The 19,991-nt window shown below is 42.6% G+C and overlaps 1 protein-coding gene across 11 annotated transcripts in view; it reads left to right on the top strand.

Moving 5' to 3' along the window:
- Nucleotides 1-19,991, top strand: part of LOC146805693 (uncharacterized) — a 582,641-nt gene that overhangs the window by 8,373 nt on the left and 554,277 nt on the right. For 4 of the 11 annotated variants that reach the window (XM_085622967.1, XM_085622966.1, XM_085622965.1 and 1 more), the window contains 2 exons: nt 726-7,367; nt 7,626-16,433. The exons of 5 other annotated variants lie outside the window; for them this stretch is intronic. In XM_085622967.1, the coding sequence (XP_085479093.1) occupies nt 9,100-13,026 (3,927 nt within the window). In that variant the 5' untranslated portion in view covers nt 726-7,367; nt 7,626-9,099 and the 3' untranslated portion in view covers nt 13,027-16,433. Of the gene's footprint in view, nt 1-14; nt 7,368-7,625; nt 16,434-19,991 lie in introns of those variants that run through there. 2 more of the 11 variants (XM_085622969.1, XM_085622970.1) reach the window with 2 other exon arrangements.

Below are 19,991 nucleotides of genomic sequence, written 5' to 3'. Positions count from 1 at the left end.
TTTCTTTTTATCAGCAAAAGAGAGGAGGAGGAGCCCCAGGCGACAAAACCGCTAGCACGACTATGGAAGTCACACAGCCATCGCTACGTTTTTCATGTCTCTGCTGCTCAAGACAGAAAAAACTTGCCGTAACGCATAAAAACTGCAGCTGTAAGCGCTTAGACGCAATTGTACAATTTTGTCGTGGTGAAAGTTGGAGCACGGATCGATATCGCGGACTTTTGACAGCGATAGCCGCGATCATAAAATTGTGCTTAAAGGCGGGGTGGTACGACGAATGCGAAGGTTGTAAAATTGACGACCCGAGTCAGTTGCATCACGACTGTCTCACGACGGGTGATGAATATGAAGACAGTTTGATACGGAAACTATGTTACAAGCTGGACCCCTATAAGATTATGGCGACGTTGGGGGCGGTCTATGGCTTGAAAGAAATGTCAGTACCCGAAGATTGTAGTAAGATGATTGCGAATGTTTTAAAGTATATTAAGAGAGTACAGTCCCCATCAGAGCATGTGAAAAGTATGTATGAAGCGGGTGATGAAGACATACGCTTGATAATGAAACAGCATTTGAGAAGGAAGAATTACCGTAGATATTTTAAGATCAAGTATCTTTACAGGAGTTTAAAACCGAGGAACATGACATTTCTTAATGTAGAGTAAATGAAAACATGATGATCTTCGCGATTGCTACTATTATGTATGTGTGTTTTTCCGTTGCAGGAAAGTGTGTTTCGACACATGGTTGAGATCGGCGTGCGACCGAGCGTTAGATGCCTGGAAGACGCTTTTTATTTTCTGATCAGAGCAAAGATGGCGTACCCCAAACCAGTGTTTCGCCCGACCGCGCTATGTCGTAACAAGCGATGTGAAATCATCGAAGAGCTTGAAAAAGAACTGGGTCAGAAACCTAGAGGCTTTTACGACGTTGAAAAGAGCAAAATCTTCTTGGGCGCTGACGACGTGCTCGAAGATTGCATCGACAATTATATCAGGCGGACATTTTGCACCCTAGGAACTACTCTGAATAAGAAACAGTTTTTCAATTTCATGAATACAATATCTGATTTGTTTTGTCGAGCCTTCTTGAAGGGGCGTGGGGAGGATGTAAGAAGACTGGTACCGTTCATAGCTAGCAAAATCCAAATATTGATTCTACGTCACGAGTTTTTGAGAGCATTGTGTTAAATATCTATGTTTTTATCGTTATTATCGTTTATAGCGCTGTACATTCCTATATTACCAGTTTAAATCATACACTGTTTAATTCGTGTGTTATTAAATAATCTACTATTGTAAAATAAACCGGCTTCTAGTTCTGATTATTTGATAAAGAAAAATAATAAAACAAAAGTGAATTAATAGAATAGGGGGGCGGGAGTAGGGGTTGCGGTATTTTAGTTCAAGAAGCGCTACGATGCAGAAGCTTTTCAAAAGAGTTTATTACAACCCCTCGAAAGTTGGTAGTTTTGGCGGTGTAGAAGCCTTGTACAAGGAGAGCAAAATCCACAACGACGGTGTTAAAAGAACACAGGTACGCGACTGGTTATCGGGCGAAGATGCCTACACGCTACATAAGGGGTCGAGAAAGCGCTTTCAAAGACGGCGTGTGATAGTCAGCGGCTTAAATCATCAATGGCAAGCGGACCTTCTAGACGTCCGTGAACATGCCGCGGTTAATGATGGTGTAAAATTTATATTAACGGTGATAGACGTACTGTCAAAGTATGCATTCGCCGTTGGCCTGAAGGAAAAATCGGGGAGCTCGGTCACAAAAGCCTTTGATTACATTTTCAGCAGCGGGAGAATTCCTAAAAAGTTACAAACAGATAGAGGAAAAGAGTTTGAAAACAAGACGCTAAAAGCTCTGCTGAACAAGTATGGTGTAAAACATTTTGTTACAAACAACGAAGTGAAGGCGGCGATTGTAGAAAGATTCAACAGAACTCTCAAGGCACGAATTTGGCGGTATTTTACAGCGTACAACACATTTCGTTATATAGATCGTTTACAAGATTTTATTGAAAGTTACAATCATAGCTATCATAGAACCATTAAGACGTCCCCTGTAGAAGTATCCCCGCAAAATGAGTTGAAAATTTGGAGAACTGTGTACGGGTCCGTGTTCACCAACAACCCTGTTTCAAAAAACACGCTCAAAAAAGGTGATCATGTTAGGGTATCTAGATGCAAGGGGGTATTTCAAAAGGGGTATGAGCAGACTTTTACAGATGAGATCTTTGTGATAGACAAGATTTCCAAGCATTCAGGCGTTACAGTTTTTAACTTAAAAGACTATGCTGGGGAGGAGGTCGAAGGGTGTTTTTACAAAGAAGAGCTGCAAAAAATAAAACAGGATCAAGATCGTGTGTACCGTATTGAGAACGTTTTGGCAAAGAAGGGGCACGGGGCACAAAGACAGTGCCTAGTTAAATGGCGGGGATGGCCTGATAAATTTAATAGTTGGGTCTCTGAGAGTGAATTAAAGGATATACAAAGTCTACAACAGCGGATATAGGCATTTAGGTACCGCGGAAGCGCCATGGAGGTCGGACCTTTTTATCTGACGCTCCCGAGTAACGCGTCTTTGGACACTTTCCCTAATAACAAAATTTCAAATTTTACGGTGAAACTAGCAAAACCTATTCATCTACAAGGAGATTGGGAGGTGGCCCTAACAGAAATTCAGTACCCGCACACGTGGGACACTTTTGAAACAGAGGATGTTAGATTTACGGTGGTACGCAAGAAGGAAAGCGCCCACGAACTTTCTTTCCCGCCGGGGCACTATGACAACATACGAGACATTGTAGAAGTAATGAATAAATCCATTGGTAACATATCGGAACTTGTTGACCTTAGATTAACGTATGAACCACGACTTCGAAAAGTGCAGTTGAGGAATGCTCAAGACTACGGTATTTTGGTGCGTGAAAAACTGGGGAGAGTGTTGGGGCTGACGCCTAACGTTCACCACTCTTCATCAGCGGGGAAAGCCTACACGGATGTACACGGCGGATTTTATATGATGTTTGTATACTGCGACGTGATAGAGCATCAGAGAGTGGGGGATAGCTACGTGCCTCTCCTCCGGTGCGTGGAAATCACAGGCAAGAATAATAGCATGATAAACATCATTTACACCAAAAGAGATTATGTACCGATCAGCAAAAAACATTTTCACACAATAACTTTGGAACTGAAGGACGATTTGAACACTAATATAAGATTTAAAGTGGGTAAAGTCATAGCGAAGCTTCATTTCAGGCCGCGACGTGGTGAAGTGTACTAGAATAATGATTTTACCTGAAAATTACGGCGACGCGTCGCTCTATAGGGATTACTATAGAGCACAAGCCGGCTCAGGCCTCCCGGGGTTCCACGGGGCACCTATTATGTACGGGGCGGGTGTTGGCGGTATATTCAGAAGCCTTTTCAGAAAAGCAGTACCGCTTTTAAGAAGAGGGTTCCAGTTGGTAAAACCGCACGTGAAAACCGCTGCAGCAAATATTGCCCGAGACGTCGCAGGGCACGTTTCGGGGGCGGTGATGAAAAAGTTTACCAAAACGGGTCAAGAAGGCTCAGGTTTAATCTATCTCGAAAGAGGAAGGAAGAGAAAAAGGGGTGTATCACTAAGGGGGCCGCCCGCGTTCCTTCAAAGCGTTGTGAAGCGCCGGCGACCGGCTCAAAAGAGTTCGCTTAAGACCCGGAGAAGACACGGAAAAAAACGAGTCTCTAAGGGCAACATATTTTAAATCGGACCATGGCCTCCGTCCCTTGCGGTTCCCAGGAATGCACAAAGTCAGAGTTGGACCTATTCCAAGTACCACCAACGCAAACCAGCATTGAAAGTTCTCTATATGTCGAAGTACCGCCACTTTCAGCCCTGTCAGACACAGCCCCCTTAGAGTTCTTCATAGCTCGGTCGGATGACTACCTGGACCTTTCAGCTACCCTGATTTATCTGTCGTGCAAAATTACTAACGCAGACGGATCCGATTTGGACGCCGCAGCCCGAGTGGCGTTTTCTCCATACCCCATAGCCTCACTTTTTAACCAACTGGATGTGAGCCTCGGCGACCGGCTCATCAGCCAGTCAAACAACACGTATCCATACAGGGCTTATCTCGAAACGGTACTTAATTATGGGGACCCCACTTTAAAACGCCAACTTTCTGCAGGTCTCTTCTACAGAGACACCGCTGGAGAGCACGAGGACACGACTTTAAACGGTGCTAACGCGGGATTTAAGAGCAGAGCTAGCTTTACAGCCCGAAGTCGTAAAGTGGAACTGATTGGGCAATTACACTGCGATTTATTTTTCCAAGACAAATTAATGCTTAACGGTCTAGATGTGAAGATTAAACTGATTCGAAATAAAGACACTTTTTGCTTAATGAGCGGCGACGCAGAAAATTACAAAGTGCATATCTTAGCGGCGTCACTATTTGTGAAACGTGTCAAAGTGAGCCCGGTGGTGCGTTTAGCTCACGCCGAGACTCTGTTAACCAGTAATGCCAAGTACCCCATCGAAAGAGTGGAGCTCAAAGTGTTCAGCATCCCAGCCGGTGCGCTACTATCGAATACTGAGAATATTTTTTTCGGATTTTTGCCAAGAACTGTAATAGTAGCGCTGGTCGATAACGCAGCATTTAGCGGTGAATATGGCAGAAACCCCTTTAATTTCAAGCATTATAATATATCTCACAGCAGCCTCTCCGTAGACGGCCAAGCTATACCGGCAAAACCATACACGCCGTCATTTGGAACTGGGGGTGTGGCTAGAGAATATTTGGGTGTGCTGCAAGTTGCTGGGAAGTACGCATCAGACCGACCCTTCTTTGTGGATCGTGTAGAGTATTCGAAAGGCTATTCTATGCTGGCTTTCGATCTATGCCCTGACAACGACGTGGGTGGCGGCCATTTTTCGATACAAAAATCAGGCAATGTACGTCTGGAGCTCCGTTTTAGCGCCGCTCTACCGTCTACTATAAACCTTCTGATTTACGCTGTCTTTCAGAATGTTATACAGATTAACCATAGGCGAGAGGTGCTAATCGACTATATGTGATGAATACGTGGCAACTGGAACGTTTTCTCGCCAAAGACGAGACGGCAAAACATTCATTTTTAGGTGTATTCGCAGCTGACACTCTACCAATGTATCTGGGTAATCGCCAGCGACCGCTTCATTTAATAGTTAATACAGACGGTAAAGATCAAAGGGGTCGACACTGGTTAGCAATATTTCTAACGGAAAAGGACTCTGAGTTTTTTGACTCCTATGGCGTGCCACCAAACAGTTATCTGTACCCCAATACCATATGGCAATTTTTAAAAAGAAACACTTCAGGCCTAATAACATTTCATGAAAACCAGATTCAGGATGATGTATCATTTACCTGCGGGGCACATTGTTTGTTTTATTTATTTCATAGATGCCGTGGTGTAGACTTTGAAAGCATTTTAAAAATGTATTCAGCTGATTTGAAGGCAAATGATGCTCTAGTAACAAGGTTTGTGTTGAGGCAATTACGCAGATTGAAAAGAGGCCGTGTAAATAACAGACCGATGCAAAATTGTATTTCATTCACTGATAATATGCATGTTTACAGTGTTTATGATAACTAGCAGACATCCACAAGGTCTATTTTACGCTCTCATTGGACTTTTAAAATCATATTTGTACCGAACATTTTTACTCTGTGATATAAAATGTATCTAAATAAATTGCATGAAAAAAGCCCTTAACTTTACGTGTCGGTCTGACTTTTTTCAGCACCTAGCTGCCACGTTAATGCACAGCTGTTATATTCATCCTGAAATGCTTAGACAGGCTATTGTACGCATATGGTGCCTAGTGTCCGGTCGAGGCTTGCAAAAAAAAATGAATGAATAAAAAAAAGGGGGCCTAACTTTACGTGGCGGTCTGACTTTTTTTCAGCACCTAGCTGCCACGTTAATGCACAGCTGTTATATTCATCCTGAAATGCTTAGACAGGTTATTGTACGCATATGGTGCCTAGTGTCCGGTCGAGGTTTGCAAAAAATATGAATAAAAAAAAAAGGGGGGCCTAACTTTACTTGGCAGTCTGACTTTTTTTCAGCAACTAGCTGCCACGTTAACGCGCAGCTGTTTATATTCAACCTGAAATGCTTAGTGGATTGTACCGTTGTGAATTGTGGCGGGAAACTGTCGGGTTTTGGGTATAAAACGTGAGGTCTGCAAGAACATTCAGGCTGGAGCTCTCAGGAAAGCTACGACGCCCCAACCAACGGCGCTGGTGACACCTTCATTCTTCCACCACATCGGTCGCTTGAAAAGCTGAAGCCCCTGAAAGATTTCACCTCCTGCTGACTGAGCACCGTTTCCATTTATGAACATGTCTGAGGAGCAAGAATTGTTGGTAAGAAGTTTGTTTTATGTTTTTTATATAATCCTCTAGCTCTTTTTGAAGTTGCGCTTCTATTAGCGTCATCTCTCAAAGGTTAAATGCTTTTTATCAGGGATGTAAGCTTTTATCCGGCTCAGACTGTCAAACTAAGACGTATTAGACCGAAGTCCCTGGGCAATGTTCTAACATGTGGTTCTAATTAAGTCTTGCGCTCCTCTGTCAAAAGGTTTTAAGCAATAGATAAAATTAGGTGAAACTCGGGGTGTTTTGAATTAACTGTAACTGCTAGTCAGGAACCGTGAAAGATGCATAAAAAAAAGCGTGTGTGTGTGTGTGTGTGTGTGTGTGTGTGTGTGTGTTTGGTTTTTTTGCCGGACCCCGTCTGAAATGTTCTAGCATGTGGTTCTAATTAAGTCTTTCGCTCCTCTGTCAAAAGGTTTTTAGTAATGTTACAACAGCTGGCATTTTAAGCAATAGGAAATATGACATGATACTCGGCGTGTTTAGATTTTGCACATGCTCTTACCTCAAAGACTATCTGCTCATTGATCCGTGTTTTTAAGTCAAGGACTAGTCCGCCTCCTTGCTTTACAGATCATGATTTAATAGCGCCCGAGGTCTTAAATAATGTCACTATATAGCCTGGGGCCAGCGAGCCGGGGTTGAGCTGCGGCTTGAAAAGCAGATAATTTGACAACTAAGGTCTGGGTCTATTTCTGCGGTCGTGTGTGTGTGTGTGTGTGTGTGTGTGTGTGTGTGTGTGCTTTTGTTTGCATGAGCTTGTAAATACGTATAGCGGTGCTTTCAAGTAATTTAATTTAAACCGATATAGGAAATGTGTTACAGCTGTTTGCATTTTTGTCTTCGCAGGAAGTGGCCGAGGCGGCAGACGCACTTTTATTCGACACTGCGCTTGAAGGCCCTAATCCTATCGCAGCCAGTCAAATTTGCGGCTTCAGCGCGCATGCTGGTAAGAATTAATTCTCTTTTCTACTGGTAGTATGTTCTATCATAGACCATGCTGATGTGTGCGTGCTTGTGCGTGTGTGTGTGAGTGTGTGTGTGTGTGTGTGTGTGTGTGTGCTTGTGTGTGTGTGTTTGTGTGTGTGTGCTGCCACCAGCGAGCTTGCGCTGCCACTCTCAGTCTAGTTGTAGCACTGATGACTATTGAGGACTCTTCCGACTGTTCATTGCTTGAATTAAAATTATGTTTTTTGCTCTTACTTAGATAAAACTGATGATGCAATCTCCATCCAACACGTGCAGCAATCAAATACACAACAACCGGTTGTACAAAGGAGTTCAAGGTTGCCGCCTGACGATCTGAAAAGCAAAGGTCAGAAGCGTAAAGAAGCGAGGCGGCGAGGGCCACCACAAACATTGCAGGGTGGTTTTGGGGGGAGTACTGTTGGGGGGCCTGCATTGCATGAGTTTCCACCGGTGTCTGTAAATGGTGGCGGTTTGAGAAAGAGACACTCTGGCTGTAAAGAAAAGGGTGATCAAAAGCGCAATAGGAAAGCGAATGCTAATGATAACAATTCTGCTACTCTACAGACCTTCCAGGTTTCGAATTCAAACACGCCTACCCCTGGTTGCGTTCTCCCCAGCCGAAATTCAGAACAGATTCTAGGTGTCACAACGCACCCTTGCAGCGATACTCCGGTATTAGTGCACCCCCCACCTACTCCTACCCCCAAGTCTCACTCTCAACCATCAAAGAACTTGCATGCGCAACCAGCAAACGCCATTATTCCCCCCGATGAACAAGAAATAATTTCGCTGCTTGACGATGATGACTGTTGGGGGGAAAACGCGAATGTACCCGTTCAACAAAACAGATCAAAAGCAGGGCCATCTGTACACAGCGAATGCTCCAAGAACCCACGCTCACAAGGGGGGTGTCACACAGATGTTACAATAGGAGGAGGACCCGCCATCACCAGTCCCCCAGTAAGGTTCGCACCAGGTGCTATTCACCATAATTTAAAGACTGAAATTGCCCACAGTGCTGCAGCAAACGGGGCGTCCGCAGCGGCGCTACAAGCTCCTAGACATAACCCCACACCACCCCTAAACATTACCGCAGTAACATCAGCATTCCACGATATTTTACCTTTAATAACAAACCTTAGGGGAAGCACTCTGAACACAGCACCTCTCTGCGAAGCTATTATTTTTGCTTTAAGTAATCGTGATACAGTAGCTCAGATACAAGCCATTGAACGCATCAAAGCAGGCATCGTACGTATACAGCAAAATTTAGAGAAATCACTTTCAGCTGCTTTAGTAACTGCTCAAAATCAGCTAGAGTCCTCTGTCTCCTCACGCGCCATAGATGACGTCCTAAGTGTCAAAAAATCACTTAACGTTGAGATAAAGACACCACTTGACCCCCGCAGTGGGGCTGCTGCTGCTGCTGTTAAAGCTTCACTCCCCAGCGACGCGGCTGTACTTCAGGCAATTTACGCCATTTTTCCCCTAATAAATACCCTAGAAGGATTAGGCTTGAACTCTGCACCCGTCAGTTCATCCGTTTTTAATGTTCTACGTGTACAGGAAGCTTCCGGACATATCGGCGGCATAACAGATGTCAAACTAGCAGTAGAGGACGTGATCCAAAATACTCAGACTTCGCTCGCATCTATTTTAGCAGATGCCCAAGCCAACCTTGATTCCTTGAGTCTCGACTCGGGAAACTGATAATGACCCCCAAAGAGCATAGGTCGCCGAGAAGGTCTGAAACTACAGTCGCCAAACGTAAAGAGAAATGGTTAGCCGCTAAAGTAGTCAGAAATCGGTTAGCCAAAAACCTAAAAAGAGCCAAAAACCATTTGAGAAATATACGCCGTAATATTCAAAGCAACAATGGGTATTTACCACCGAGCCCCACGCAGTTAGAGCAAACACCTCAGAGAACGGCTGTCGCTTGCGATAATTCTAGCATCAGTAACAACCCTGCGCCGGTGTTTTTAGAAAGCGTGCGACAATATCAAAGAGTTATCAAAAAATTTAGAGCTATAGAATTTTATGAAGAATTTCGTTTTGTCAATCTTCATCTCATAGATTCTATTAGACTGGCCCTAGAAGCGGTTATTAACTCTATCCAACTGCTGCTGGACCAAATGGCCCCAGACATAGGCCCCAACGATTATGTACAAATTCGCCTGAGCGGCGGTGGTCTGGCTAACTCTTTTTACACTCGCAGGCTACCGCATCACGACCTAGATGCCTCAGATTTCTTAAACAAAATTGTTGACATGATGAATAGCAATGCAGAGATTCTGGGGTCACAAAGTTTAACACTTGTTGTGACTGTGATAAAAAGTAGGGGCGGCGGTGCCAGACGGGCTCTAAATTCTGTATTGTTTACTAAGATCATTCAAAAGAAACGTCGATGGTTGATTGATTTGAACAACACAGCTGGAAATTTGTGCCTGGCGGGGTGTTTGGCAGGGTTATTGGCTCACGGTCAATCTACGGATAGAACGTTGACAGAGCAGGCACAGTTAATGCACGATGCCCTAAACATCCCCCCAGATACGGATGTCTCTTTGCAAGACATAGAAGCATTTGAAAATTACTTGGGTGTGACGATTAAAGTATTATATCACGAAGGCGGCTGGCGTTATTTCACCAGCGGTACCGCCAACAAATCTAAAATTCTGTTTGTTCTTTTACATGAAAGCCATTTTTACGGTGTGAAAGATATAAAAAAATTCCTCGGCGCTAGGTATTACTGCGAATATTGCCATTCGGCCTATACCCACAAATACAATCACTCGTGCGCAGACTTCTGCAAAGCGTGCGTTACGAACGATTGCCATGACATTGCCAACGATCTCCAAAGGTGTCCGCGGTGTCGACTGTTTTGTCGTTCTTCGGAGTGTTTAGAGCGTCATCGTGCTTTAGCCGTGGCGGGGGAGGTGAGCTGTCTCAGCAAAAAGTTGTGTGATTCGTGCGGTCTCTACGGCCCCGAAAGTCATGAATGCGAAGGCCTTGAATGCGGTGTCTGTAAAGCCCGGGTGTTTTCATTTGATTCACATCTCTGCTTTATGAGCAGACTCAAACCGCCGACCAAAACAAATGATTATATATTCTACGATATGGAGTGCCGTCAGGAAAATATCATTCACGAGCCAAATTATATTTTTGCCAGACATATTAATGGTGAGCCTACTTGGGAGTTTTCAGGTCCTACATGCGTCAATGATTTTATCAACACATTCATTACACCCCGATTTCAAAACTATAGTTTTCTCGCACATTTCTCTAAAGGATATGACTGTTATTTTGTAGTGAAAGCTCTAGTGCTTGAAAAGGTGGCAATGTCACTGATCACTCAGGGAGGAAAGCTCATGTGCGTTACAACCAAAGTACTCAATATCAGGTTTATAGACTCTATAAACTTTTTGCCCATGAAACTCAGTAAACTTCCACAGGCAATGGGTTTCCAAGAGTCTAAAGGGTATTTCCCGCATTACTTTAACACTTTGCAGAACCAAAAATACGTTGGTGCTATGCCCTCAGCAGAATTTTACGGTGTAAACTATATGTCACCCTCTGAGAAAACAGAATTTGTGTCCTGGTATGAATCGAACAAAGATCGGGAGTTTGATTTCCAGAAGGAGCTGTCTCATTACTGCCAACAAGATGTGAACATTTTAAGAGAGGCGTGTATCCGCTTTAGAGAAGGCGTCATTGCCATGTCTAGCAAGCAAATCTTGGTGAACCCGGGTCAGGCCAATGAGTATGCCTATGTTGACTTCATCGACCCCTTTCAGTACATCACTTTAGCTTCAGTCTGCTTGGCGATGTTCAGATTTTGTTTTTTAAAACCTTACACATTAGCGTTGCTACCTCGTGATAATTATCACAGACAGCAAAAGAGATTCTCAACACCCGCTATTCAATGGTTGATGTATTTGGAATACAGTGAAAGAATCACCATCCGTCACGCTTTGAGGGGCGGGGAGCTTAAAATTGGGTCCTATTTTTTAGATGGTTATGCCAATATTGACGGGGTCCCTACTGCCTTTGAATTTAATGGTTGCTTTTTTCACGGCTGTCCAATTTGTTACGCCGGAAACGATTTTAATAAGATGACCGGTTGTACATATGGTCAGTTGCTTAACCGCACAACTATTAAACAGGAGTTTTTAAAAAGACGCGGCTTCAACGTCAGAAGTATTTGGGAACACGCGTGGCGTGAGCAGTTAACATGTAATCTAGATCTGCAGACTTTTATCAAGGATCGTGACTTACCCGAGCCCTTGAAACCGCGTGATTCTCTCTACGGAGGACGAACCAACGCCGTTACTCTTTATCGAAAGGCCTCTGGTGATGAAAAGATTTTTTACTATGATTTTACCAGCTTATACCCCTTTGTTAACAAGACAAAAGTCTACCCTGTGGGACATCCTAAGATCCTTTATAAAGATTTTGGAGCCCCTCAAATGTATTTCGGTCTAATCAGATGTAGAATTCGTCCGCCTAGAGGACTTTTTTTCCCGGTGCTTCCTTACAGATTCGAGGGAAAACTATTATTTACCCTGTGCCGCTCCTGCACAGAAGCCAGACAGACCTTCCGGTGTGATCACTCTGATGACGAACGTGCTCTGACCGGCACCTGGTGCACTGTAGAAGTGAATGTAGCTCTGAAAAAAGGCTATGTGATAGATCGCATTTATGAGATATGGCATTTTGAAAATGTTTCTAGTGATCTGTTTACCGACTACATCAACTTGCACCTTAGAGACAAGCAAGAAGCTTCGGGTTACCCCCAGTGGTGTAGTGATAATGCCGAGAAACAGAAGTACCGGAGGGAATATTTTCAGAAAGAGGGTATTCGATTGCGCTCTAATAAAATCCATGTGAACCCCACTAAAAGACAGATTGCTAAACTGTTTCTCAACTCTCTATGGGGAAAACTGGGGCAGAGAGAAGACCGCTCAGAAACTACTCTAGTGACAGAGCCGGATGAATTTGATCAGTACTTTTTTACTTCCTACTGCGAGGTGTCATCTTGCGAGTTCATAGATGATGATACCGCTTGTGTGTGTTGGCGGTATACCAAAGTACATTACCCGCCTTCATGCAACGCTAACATATTTATTGCCAGTTTCACCACCGCTTATGCTAGATTGGAGTTGTACAAGCTCCTGGAGTTGCTTCAAGACCGCTGTCTTTACCACGACACAGACTCTGTGATTTTTGTGAGCAAAAAGGGCGATGTTAACCCTCCGGTGGGTGACTATCTGGGGGAACTCACTAGCGAAACACCTCCCGATGAACACATCACAGAGTTTGTTTCAGCCGGCCCCAAAACCTACGGTTACCGCTTATCAGGCGGTAAAATCTGCTTGAAGGTGAAGGGGATCACCCTCAATGTTCAGAACCGCGAAAAAGTAAATTTTCAAAACTTAAAAGAGCTGGTCACTCAATATGCCAAGCACGCCGAAAGAGGTGAATGTGTTCCAGAAGATGAAAGCTTAGTAGTGCAGCACCCCTGCATTGTGAGAATTAAAAAACGTTGGGATATTGAGACACGCCCGCTTCGCAAAACGTTGAGGGTTGTATATGATAAGCGCGTTCTTAAAGAGGACTATAAAACCCTGCCCTACGGCTTTTAAGAGTTATGCAGCCTCTGTGTAAACACGGGGCTAGCGAGAAAAAGGACTTTCCGCTTTTGGTGTGTATAGTTTATTAGAGGTTGTTTAAAGTATGGATATTAGATTGCAACATCCGTTCTCATGCATCCTCGCAGGTCCTTCCAATTCTGGTAAAAGTTACTTTGTAAAAAAACTTTTGGAAAATGCGCATCAAATGCTGACCCAGCCACCCACCAACGTAGTGTGGGCCTATTCCTGTTGGCAGCGGCTCTATCAAGAACTCGCGCTAAAGCTTCCACACCTCAAATTTGTCGAGGGGCTCCCCGCCGCCTTAAATGATGACATTTTATTTCCACCCTCTAGTGTTAATATGTTAATTGTAGATGATCTAATGGCCTCTGCTTGTGACAGCGGTGAAATTGAAAAAGCTTTTACTCAGTATGTTCACCATCGTAATCTTAGCATTTTATACATTGTGCAAAACGTCTTCTGCCAAGGTAAGAGCTCACGAACCATCGCTCTGAACACCAAGTACATGGTGCTTTTCAAAAACCCCCGAGACAAGCTTCAAATAACGACTCTAGCCAGACAGATGTACCCGGGTCGCTCTAGTTTCTTTCTAGAAGCCTTTGAGGACGCCACTCAGAGCCCCTATGGGTATCTTTTTGTAGATTTAAACGCCGGCACGCCGGAGGATTACAGATTAAGGACCGGGCTTTTCCCACCGGATCTTCCTGTTGCTTATACTCTAAAAAAGTCCTACCCGGCTATAAAAAGAAGATAAATAAAAAGCAGCGCTCCAGTTTAGAGCTCCAACACACTCATGACCATGTCCAGCCGGATAGCGCGCAATCTAGCTCTTTTAAGACTGTTGGTTTCATCATCCCCACAACAAAGGAAAGCTCTTCTATGCTCCGCGTCTGACGATTTAGTAGCAGCGATATCGGAGATAGCCCTAAATACCTTGAAGGGCAATGTCCCTTTGAGTCCTCAACAGATCCGAGTGCTTAAAAAGAAAAGTAATCTTGTTAAAAAACTGAGCAATAAGAGGATCTCTATTAAAACAAAAAAAAGTCTTGTCAAGCAGTCTGGGGGCTTCATAGGATCGCTGCTAGGCATTGCTATCCCGCTTCTCTCGGGCCTGCTGCGCCGCCGGTGATGGCTCACATTGAAAAAATGTATCTCGTTCCTAAACATCAGCTAGACAGAATGCGGAGTCCCCCAAGCGCTGATACCGACATTAGAAAATCAGCCACGGATCTGTTGGACGCTGAGATGCGCGAAATTCTTCATCGTAGTGATTTACCGGTGCACGAGAAAGCTAAGCTTTATACCGCTATCCTTCAAAAGTATCTGAACTTTGTCCATCATGGTAAAATGGAAAAAGAGGGCCTGACTTTATTCATGCCTGAAAGTCAAGAGCCACCCGTTTCACCGGTCAGAGAGCCAGAATCACACGCCTTTAATCTAGTTAATGAAATCCTTGACAACGTTAACCCCCGGCACAAAAAGAAAGCAGAATTACTTCTTAATAAAATTCATCAAAATAAAGACATCGCTTTCTGGAATGATAAGGGGGAACTTCTTTATAAAGGTAATGTTATACGTGGTTCAAACCTGCATGATTTGATCAGAGGCGCCACCCAAACACACTCTTTTGCAAATAATAAAGCGCCTGTCGGTTGGGATGCCTTCATGCAGAGCCTAGCAGAACTGAACATTCCGACATCGGTGCTAGGAAATGGTGGTCATCGTATCCACTTAGAAGATTTAAAGAACAACGCCGTTGCACCATTTGTTATCCCTTCTCCCCCCGCATCACCATTTTCACTGACCCCTCGAAGAGCACCGACGCTTGCCCTCCGTGATACCGCTGACAATGCTCACGAACCCGTAACAACACACGGCCAAGCACCCCCGCCAAAAAAAAGAAAACACTTCGCGAGATTGCCATGGTTGTCTGTTTAGCACCCGTGACTTATAATAGAGACCTATGCTTTTTACTGGGTAACTAAATATTTTTTTATGTAAATACCTCATCTGTATCACAACATATAGTTTTTGTATAATTTTATGCCCTGTGGCCATACTGCGTATTACTGGTTGATGTTAATACGCTATGGTTTCTTGATTTTTATGTACATCATTTTGTTTTCAGTGTTGATACTGTGATTTATATGCCAAGGTGCATAATGTATTTGCTAACTACGGCTACCTCATTATTCAACTATAAGCTTAAATATGTGAATTCTATATTTATATATGTATTATCGCTATCCGTGATTATTATAAGTTAACAACGATAAGCTGTGATTCTTCTTTTAAAAAATGTATGTAACTTCCGCATATTTGATGTCTGCTGTTGATACTGTGATTCATATGTCTTGGTTTATAATGTATTTGAGAACTACCGCTACCTCACTATTCAACTATAAGCTTGACTATGTGTTTTCTATACTTTACAAATGTTTTATAGCTATCTGTGATTATTACCGGGTACCAAAAATATGCTGTGATTCCTTTTTTAATGTAACTTCCGCAGATTTTATGTGTGCTGTTGATACTGTGATTTATATGCAATGGTTCATATTATATTTGATAACTACCTCTACCTCATTATTCAACTATAAGCTTGATTTTCTTTTTTTTTTTCTATTGTCACTAAATGCTGTCAGTATATGTAATTCCATATAATGAAACTGTAATTACATAAAATGTGATTTTCTGTTATGTAAAAAATGGTTTCAATTAAATTGTAAATATTGACCCAAAATAAAACTTCTCCGAGCTTTCATTTTACATTTAATAAAAGCTATAGTTAATACTATAGTTAACAACGATAAGCTGTGATTCTTCTTTTAAAAAATGTATGTAACTTCCGCATATTTGATGTCTGCTGTTGATACTGTGATTCATATGTCTTGGTTTATAATGTATTTGAGAACTACCGCTACCTCACTATTCAACTATAAGCTTGACTATGTGTTTTCTATACTTTACAAATGTTTTATAGCTATCTGTGATTATTACCGGGTACCAAAAATATGCTGTGATTCCTTTTTTAATGTAACTTCCGCAGATTTTATGTGTGCTGTTGATACTGTGATTTATATGCAATGGTTCATATTATATTTGATAACTACCTCTACCTCATTATTCAACTATAAGCTTGATTTTCTTTTTTTTTTTCTATTGTCACTAAATGCTGTCAGTATATGTAATTCCATATAATGAAACTGTAATTACATAAAATGTGATTTTCTGTTATGTAAAAAATGGTTTCAATTAAATTGTAAATATTGACCCAAAATAAAACTTCTCCGAGCTTTCATTTTACATTTAATAAAAGCAATTTGTTCTAAAACGCGTTATTATTCTTTTCAATAATGTGATGATGGGAAATGTATAAAATATCATTTTAATTCGTAGCTGCACCCCATATATCCGATTACTGAGCCCCCATAAACACGCCTAAAGCAAGACATGCCCGGGCATGCCTGGTCGATTTATACGTACTGAGTCCCCCATAAACATGCCTAAAGCAAGACATGCCCGGGCATGCCTGGTTGTTTTACACGCTTTATGATTTCATCGCCGTATCATTTTATAAGCCTTGATTCACAAATCCTAACTTATCGTTTTATACGCTTTTTATTTTTTTTTATTTTTTTATTTTTATTTTTGATTTCATCGCCGTATCATTTTATAAGCCATGATTCACAAAATAACGACCTATAAAACAATAAAATGCTATAATCTTATCAATACGTTATAAGGACCGATTAAAACCCCGATTAAAATCAGACTTGGAACACGTCCAATATAGACACACGGACCAAAGGGGCGTGGTCAAAGGGGCGTGGCCACCTGTCAAAAAATACATGGTGACGAGTAGTATACAACCTATACTACTCTCTTGTGATATTAAAAGGGACTGTTAAACGAGCAACATTGAAAAATACAAATTACCTGTAATAAAATGTGTTTAAAAAAAGATGTCAAATATAGGGACAATGTAATAAAGTGCATACTTCATGAAACCTGATAACTAATTGCAAATGTAATACAACAGAAGAAGGAAAAAAAAGAGGAAGGAGGAGAAGAAGGTGAAAACAGCCAGTACATTGATACATATATACATGATAGAGGTACTATTGTACACGTTTTAAGTATTGAAAATAATTTCTCACAAATATAGGTTAATTAGGTGAACAATATAAAAAAAATAAACTATGCCTGCACGGAAATTTCATCTCTTCGTACATTTCAACTAAGGCACTTAGTGACATTTTTTTTTTAACTAAAACCGTAGCGAGTCTCTTTTGACTGTATCATGAATCTAATAAGCATAAGCTGTATCAATTCTGTTATTAACACATCACATGTCACCAGTAGTAGGTACAATTCAACATTTGAGTATCTTTCCAACATTTTTTCGATAGCAAATGATGTTAATAAATCAATGATTGTAGAATGTGTACAACCACAATCCGAAGAAATAGTTAGAGAACCCAAGAAGAGGTTTTTAATAGACAAACATGTAAAAGTCAAGTAGTTTATTTAATCTTTGTCCATTTTATTTCCTAAAATCTGTGAACTTTCTGACATTACTTGTTAAAATGCCAGTTTCAGAATGACACGACATGCATTTTTATCTTCATTTATAGAGCGTTAATTCTGTATTACTTATGAGTAGATAAAAGTCGGTAGTACACCAAAAAATAGAGTCTGCATTACAGAAGCAAACTCGGACATTGTAATCAATCTCATCTATACAATCTTAGCAAAAACCCCAACAGATCCTGTGTTTTACAAATTGCTTTGCAATTTTATACAATGCTGGGATAGAAAAGTCCCTCGCAAGGTGATGGACGTGCACCCCTGCCTTTAGTGCCCCAACTATGATCATGTCTGAATCCTTGATTTTTTTTGTCATGGACGAACATGGACCATGTGTGTGCACGATGACAATGTCTGTTTTACCGATTGCTGTCTTTTTTGTCCGGGAGGGGCGCCCAAAGCGGTACCCTCAGAAGTGAAAGGCAACTGCCTTTGGCAAGAGTTAAGCCTCAGGAGTGCGGTGGTTGCGGAATACCATTTAGTGATCAGTGAGACTGAACATGCCTTTTAACTGTGTCACTAGAGTAAGGCCCACAGGCCCACTTATAAAAATTTTAGCTGCTGTATGTTTAACTTACCCTTGGCCTACATCGGTCTGATGTGCAGTGATGCACCACATATGTGTGTTTCTAAATGTGCTGGGTGCAAATGTGGCTATAACGGTACAATACAGGAATAGTGCTGTGCAGTGCATGTATGTTATATGCATGTGCTGGGTGTACGTGTGCCTGTGATGAATGGTACAATACATGAAGGATGTAGTGCTGTACAGGGATTGTATTTTACACGCACATGCTGAGTATATGTGTGCCTGTTTATGGTACAATACATGGATGATTCCGGTTTCCATTTTGGGAGACCCAGGGCTAACAGGAGGAATATTTTTTATTTATTTAACATTTATATGGTGCAATGAATCATCCCCAGGGGGATCTCTCGGCGCTTGGCAGCACACTAGCAGGACCCTCGCCCTCACCGACCCCCTAAAACAACCAGGTTTTTAGGCTTTTCTTAAAGTGTCCCAGAGAGGTGCAGCGACGTATCTCTTCCGGCAACCTGTTCCAGTGAAAGGGGACCAAATGGGAAAAAGCACGCCCTCCCATTCTTGATTTATTGCTCTTAAACGGAGATTTATTGCTCTTAAACAGAACTAACAGGTCTTGATTGCTAGACCTCAACTGGCGACCCAGGACATAAGCCATTACCTTCTTCCTTAGGTATACTGGTCCCAGGCCTCGCCTAGCCTTGAACACCAATGTAAGAAGTTTACAGACTGCTCTCTTTCTGACTGGCAACCAGTGTAAGGCTTGCAGCAGGGGTCGAGACGGAGAGCATCTAGGCTTGTTCAAAGCAATTCTTGCAGCAGTATTTTGCAGTACCTGGAGCTTGGAGAAGAGCTCTTCTCTGGCTCCTACCAGTAGTGTGTTGCCATAATCCAGCCTGCTCACAATAAGCGCCTAAATAAGGGTCTTTCTTGCATCCAAAGGGATCCAAGGAAATACTTTCTTTAGCATTATCAATATCCCAAAACAGGTGCTGGAAAGTGCCTTTACATGATCATCAGATGATAATTTGTTGTCAAGCAGGACTCCCAAATTCCTGACCTGTTTTGTGGGGGAAGGCGGCTCCCCCAGTCCCGAGGGCCACCAATCTGTCGTCCACAGTTCCTCCGCCTTCCTGAACAGGAGACTCTCCGTTTTGTTGGAGTTGAGCTGGAGAAAGTTGTCCCCCATCCAGGCAGCTATGTTCAACATACAGGTCTTAAATTTGGCCTTGGTGACAGCAGGATCTGATTTGAATGGGATATCAACTGCGTATCATCCGCATACAAAATCGTCTCAAGATGATGAGGAGATAGAGGACAGCCCCCCCCAGAAAGATTTGTAGATTACTGCATTCCAGTGAGCTGGGTGAGGCACATTGGGGGAAGGAAGAGCCATGTTCTTCAGTACACTTCAAAGGGTGCTTTTTGATTCAGAGAGAGGTCACTGGGAAGGGGCCTGGGCACCTCTCAGGAAGGAGTTCTGCCTGATAAGAGAATCATAAAGAGTAGGACCACTGTGGCTAACATCAATCAATCAATCAGGAATTGTAAAGCGCGGCATATCACCAAGGCACTGGGGATGCTAGCTGCTTCGTGGTGATCTGTTCATTCGAACAGCCAGGTCTTGAGTCCTTTCCTGAATTGCTGGAGTTCTGGGGCGGTGCTGAGGTGCAGGGGAAGGTTGTTCCAAGTTTTGGCCACCAGGTGAGAGAAGGAACATCCTCCGCTCTTTGCTCGGCTGATTCAACAGGTGTCTGCAAGGAAGACTGAGGCGGATTTCCGGTGTCTGGTTGGTTAGTGGAAGGTCATGCGTTTGTAGATG

This window comes from Triturus cristatus, chromosome 8 (genome assembly GCF_964204655.1).
Source record: "Triturus cristatus chromosome 8, aTriCri1.1, whole genome shotgun sequence".
Taxonomy (NCBI): Eukaryota; Metazoa; Chordata; class Amphibia; order Caudata; family Salamandridae; genus Triturus; species Triturus cristatus.
This window is presented reverse-complemented; position numbering and strand designations above follow the sequence as displayed.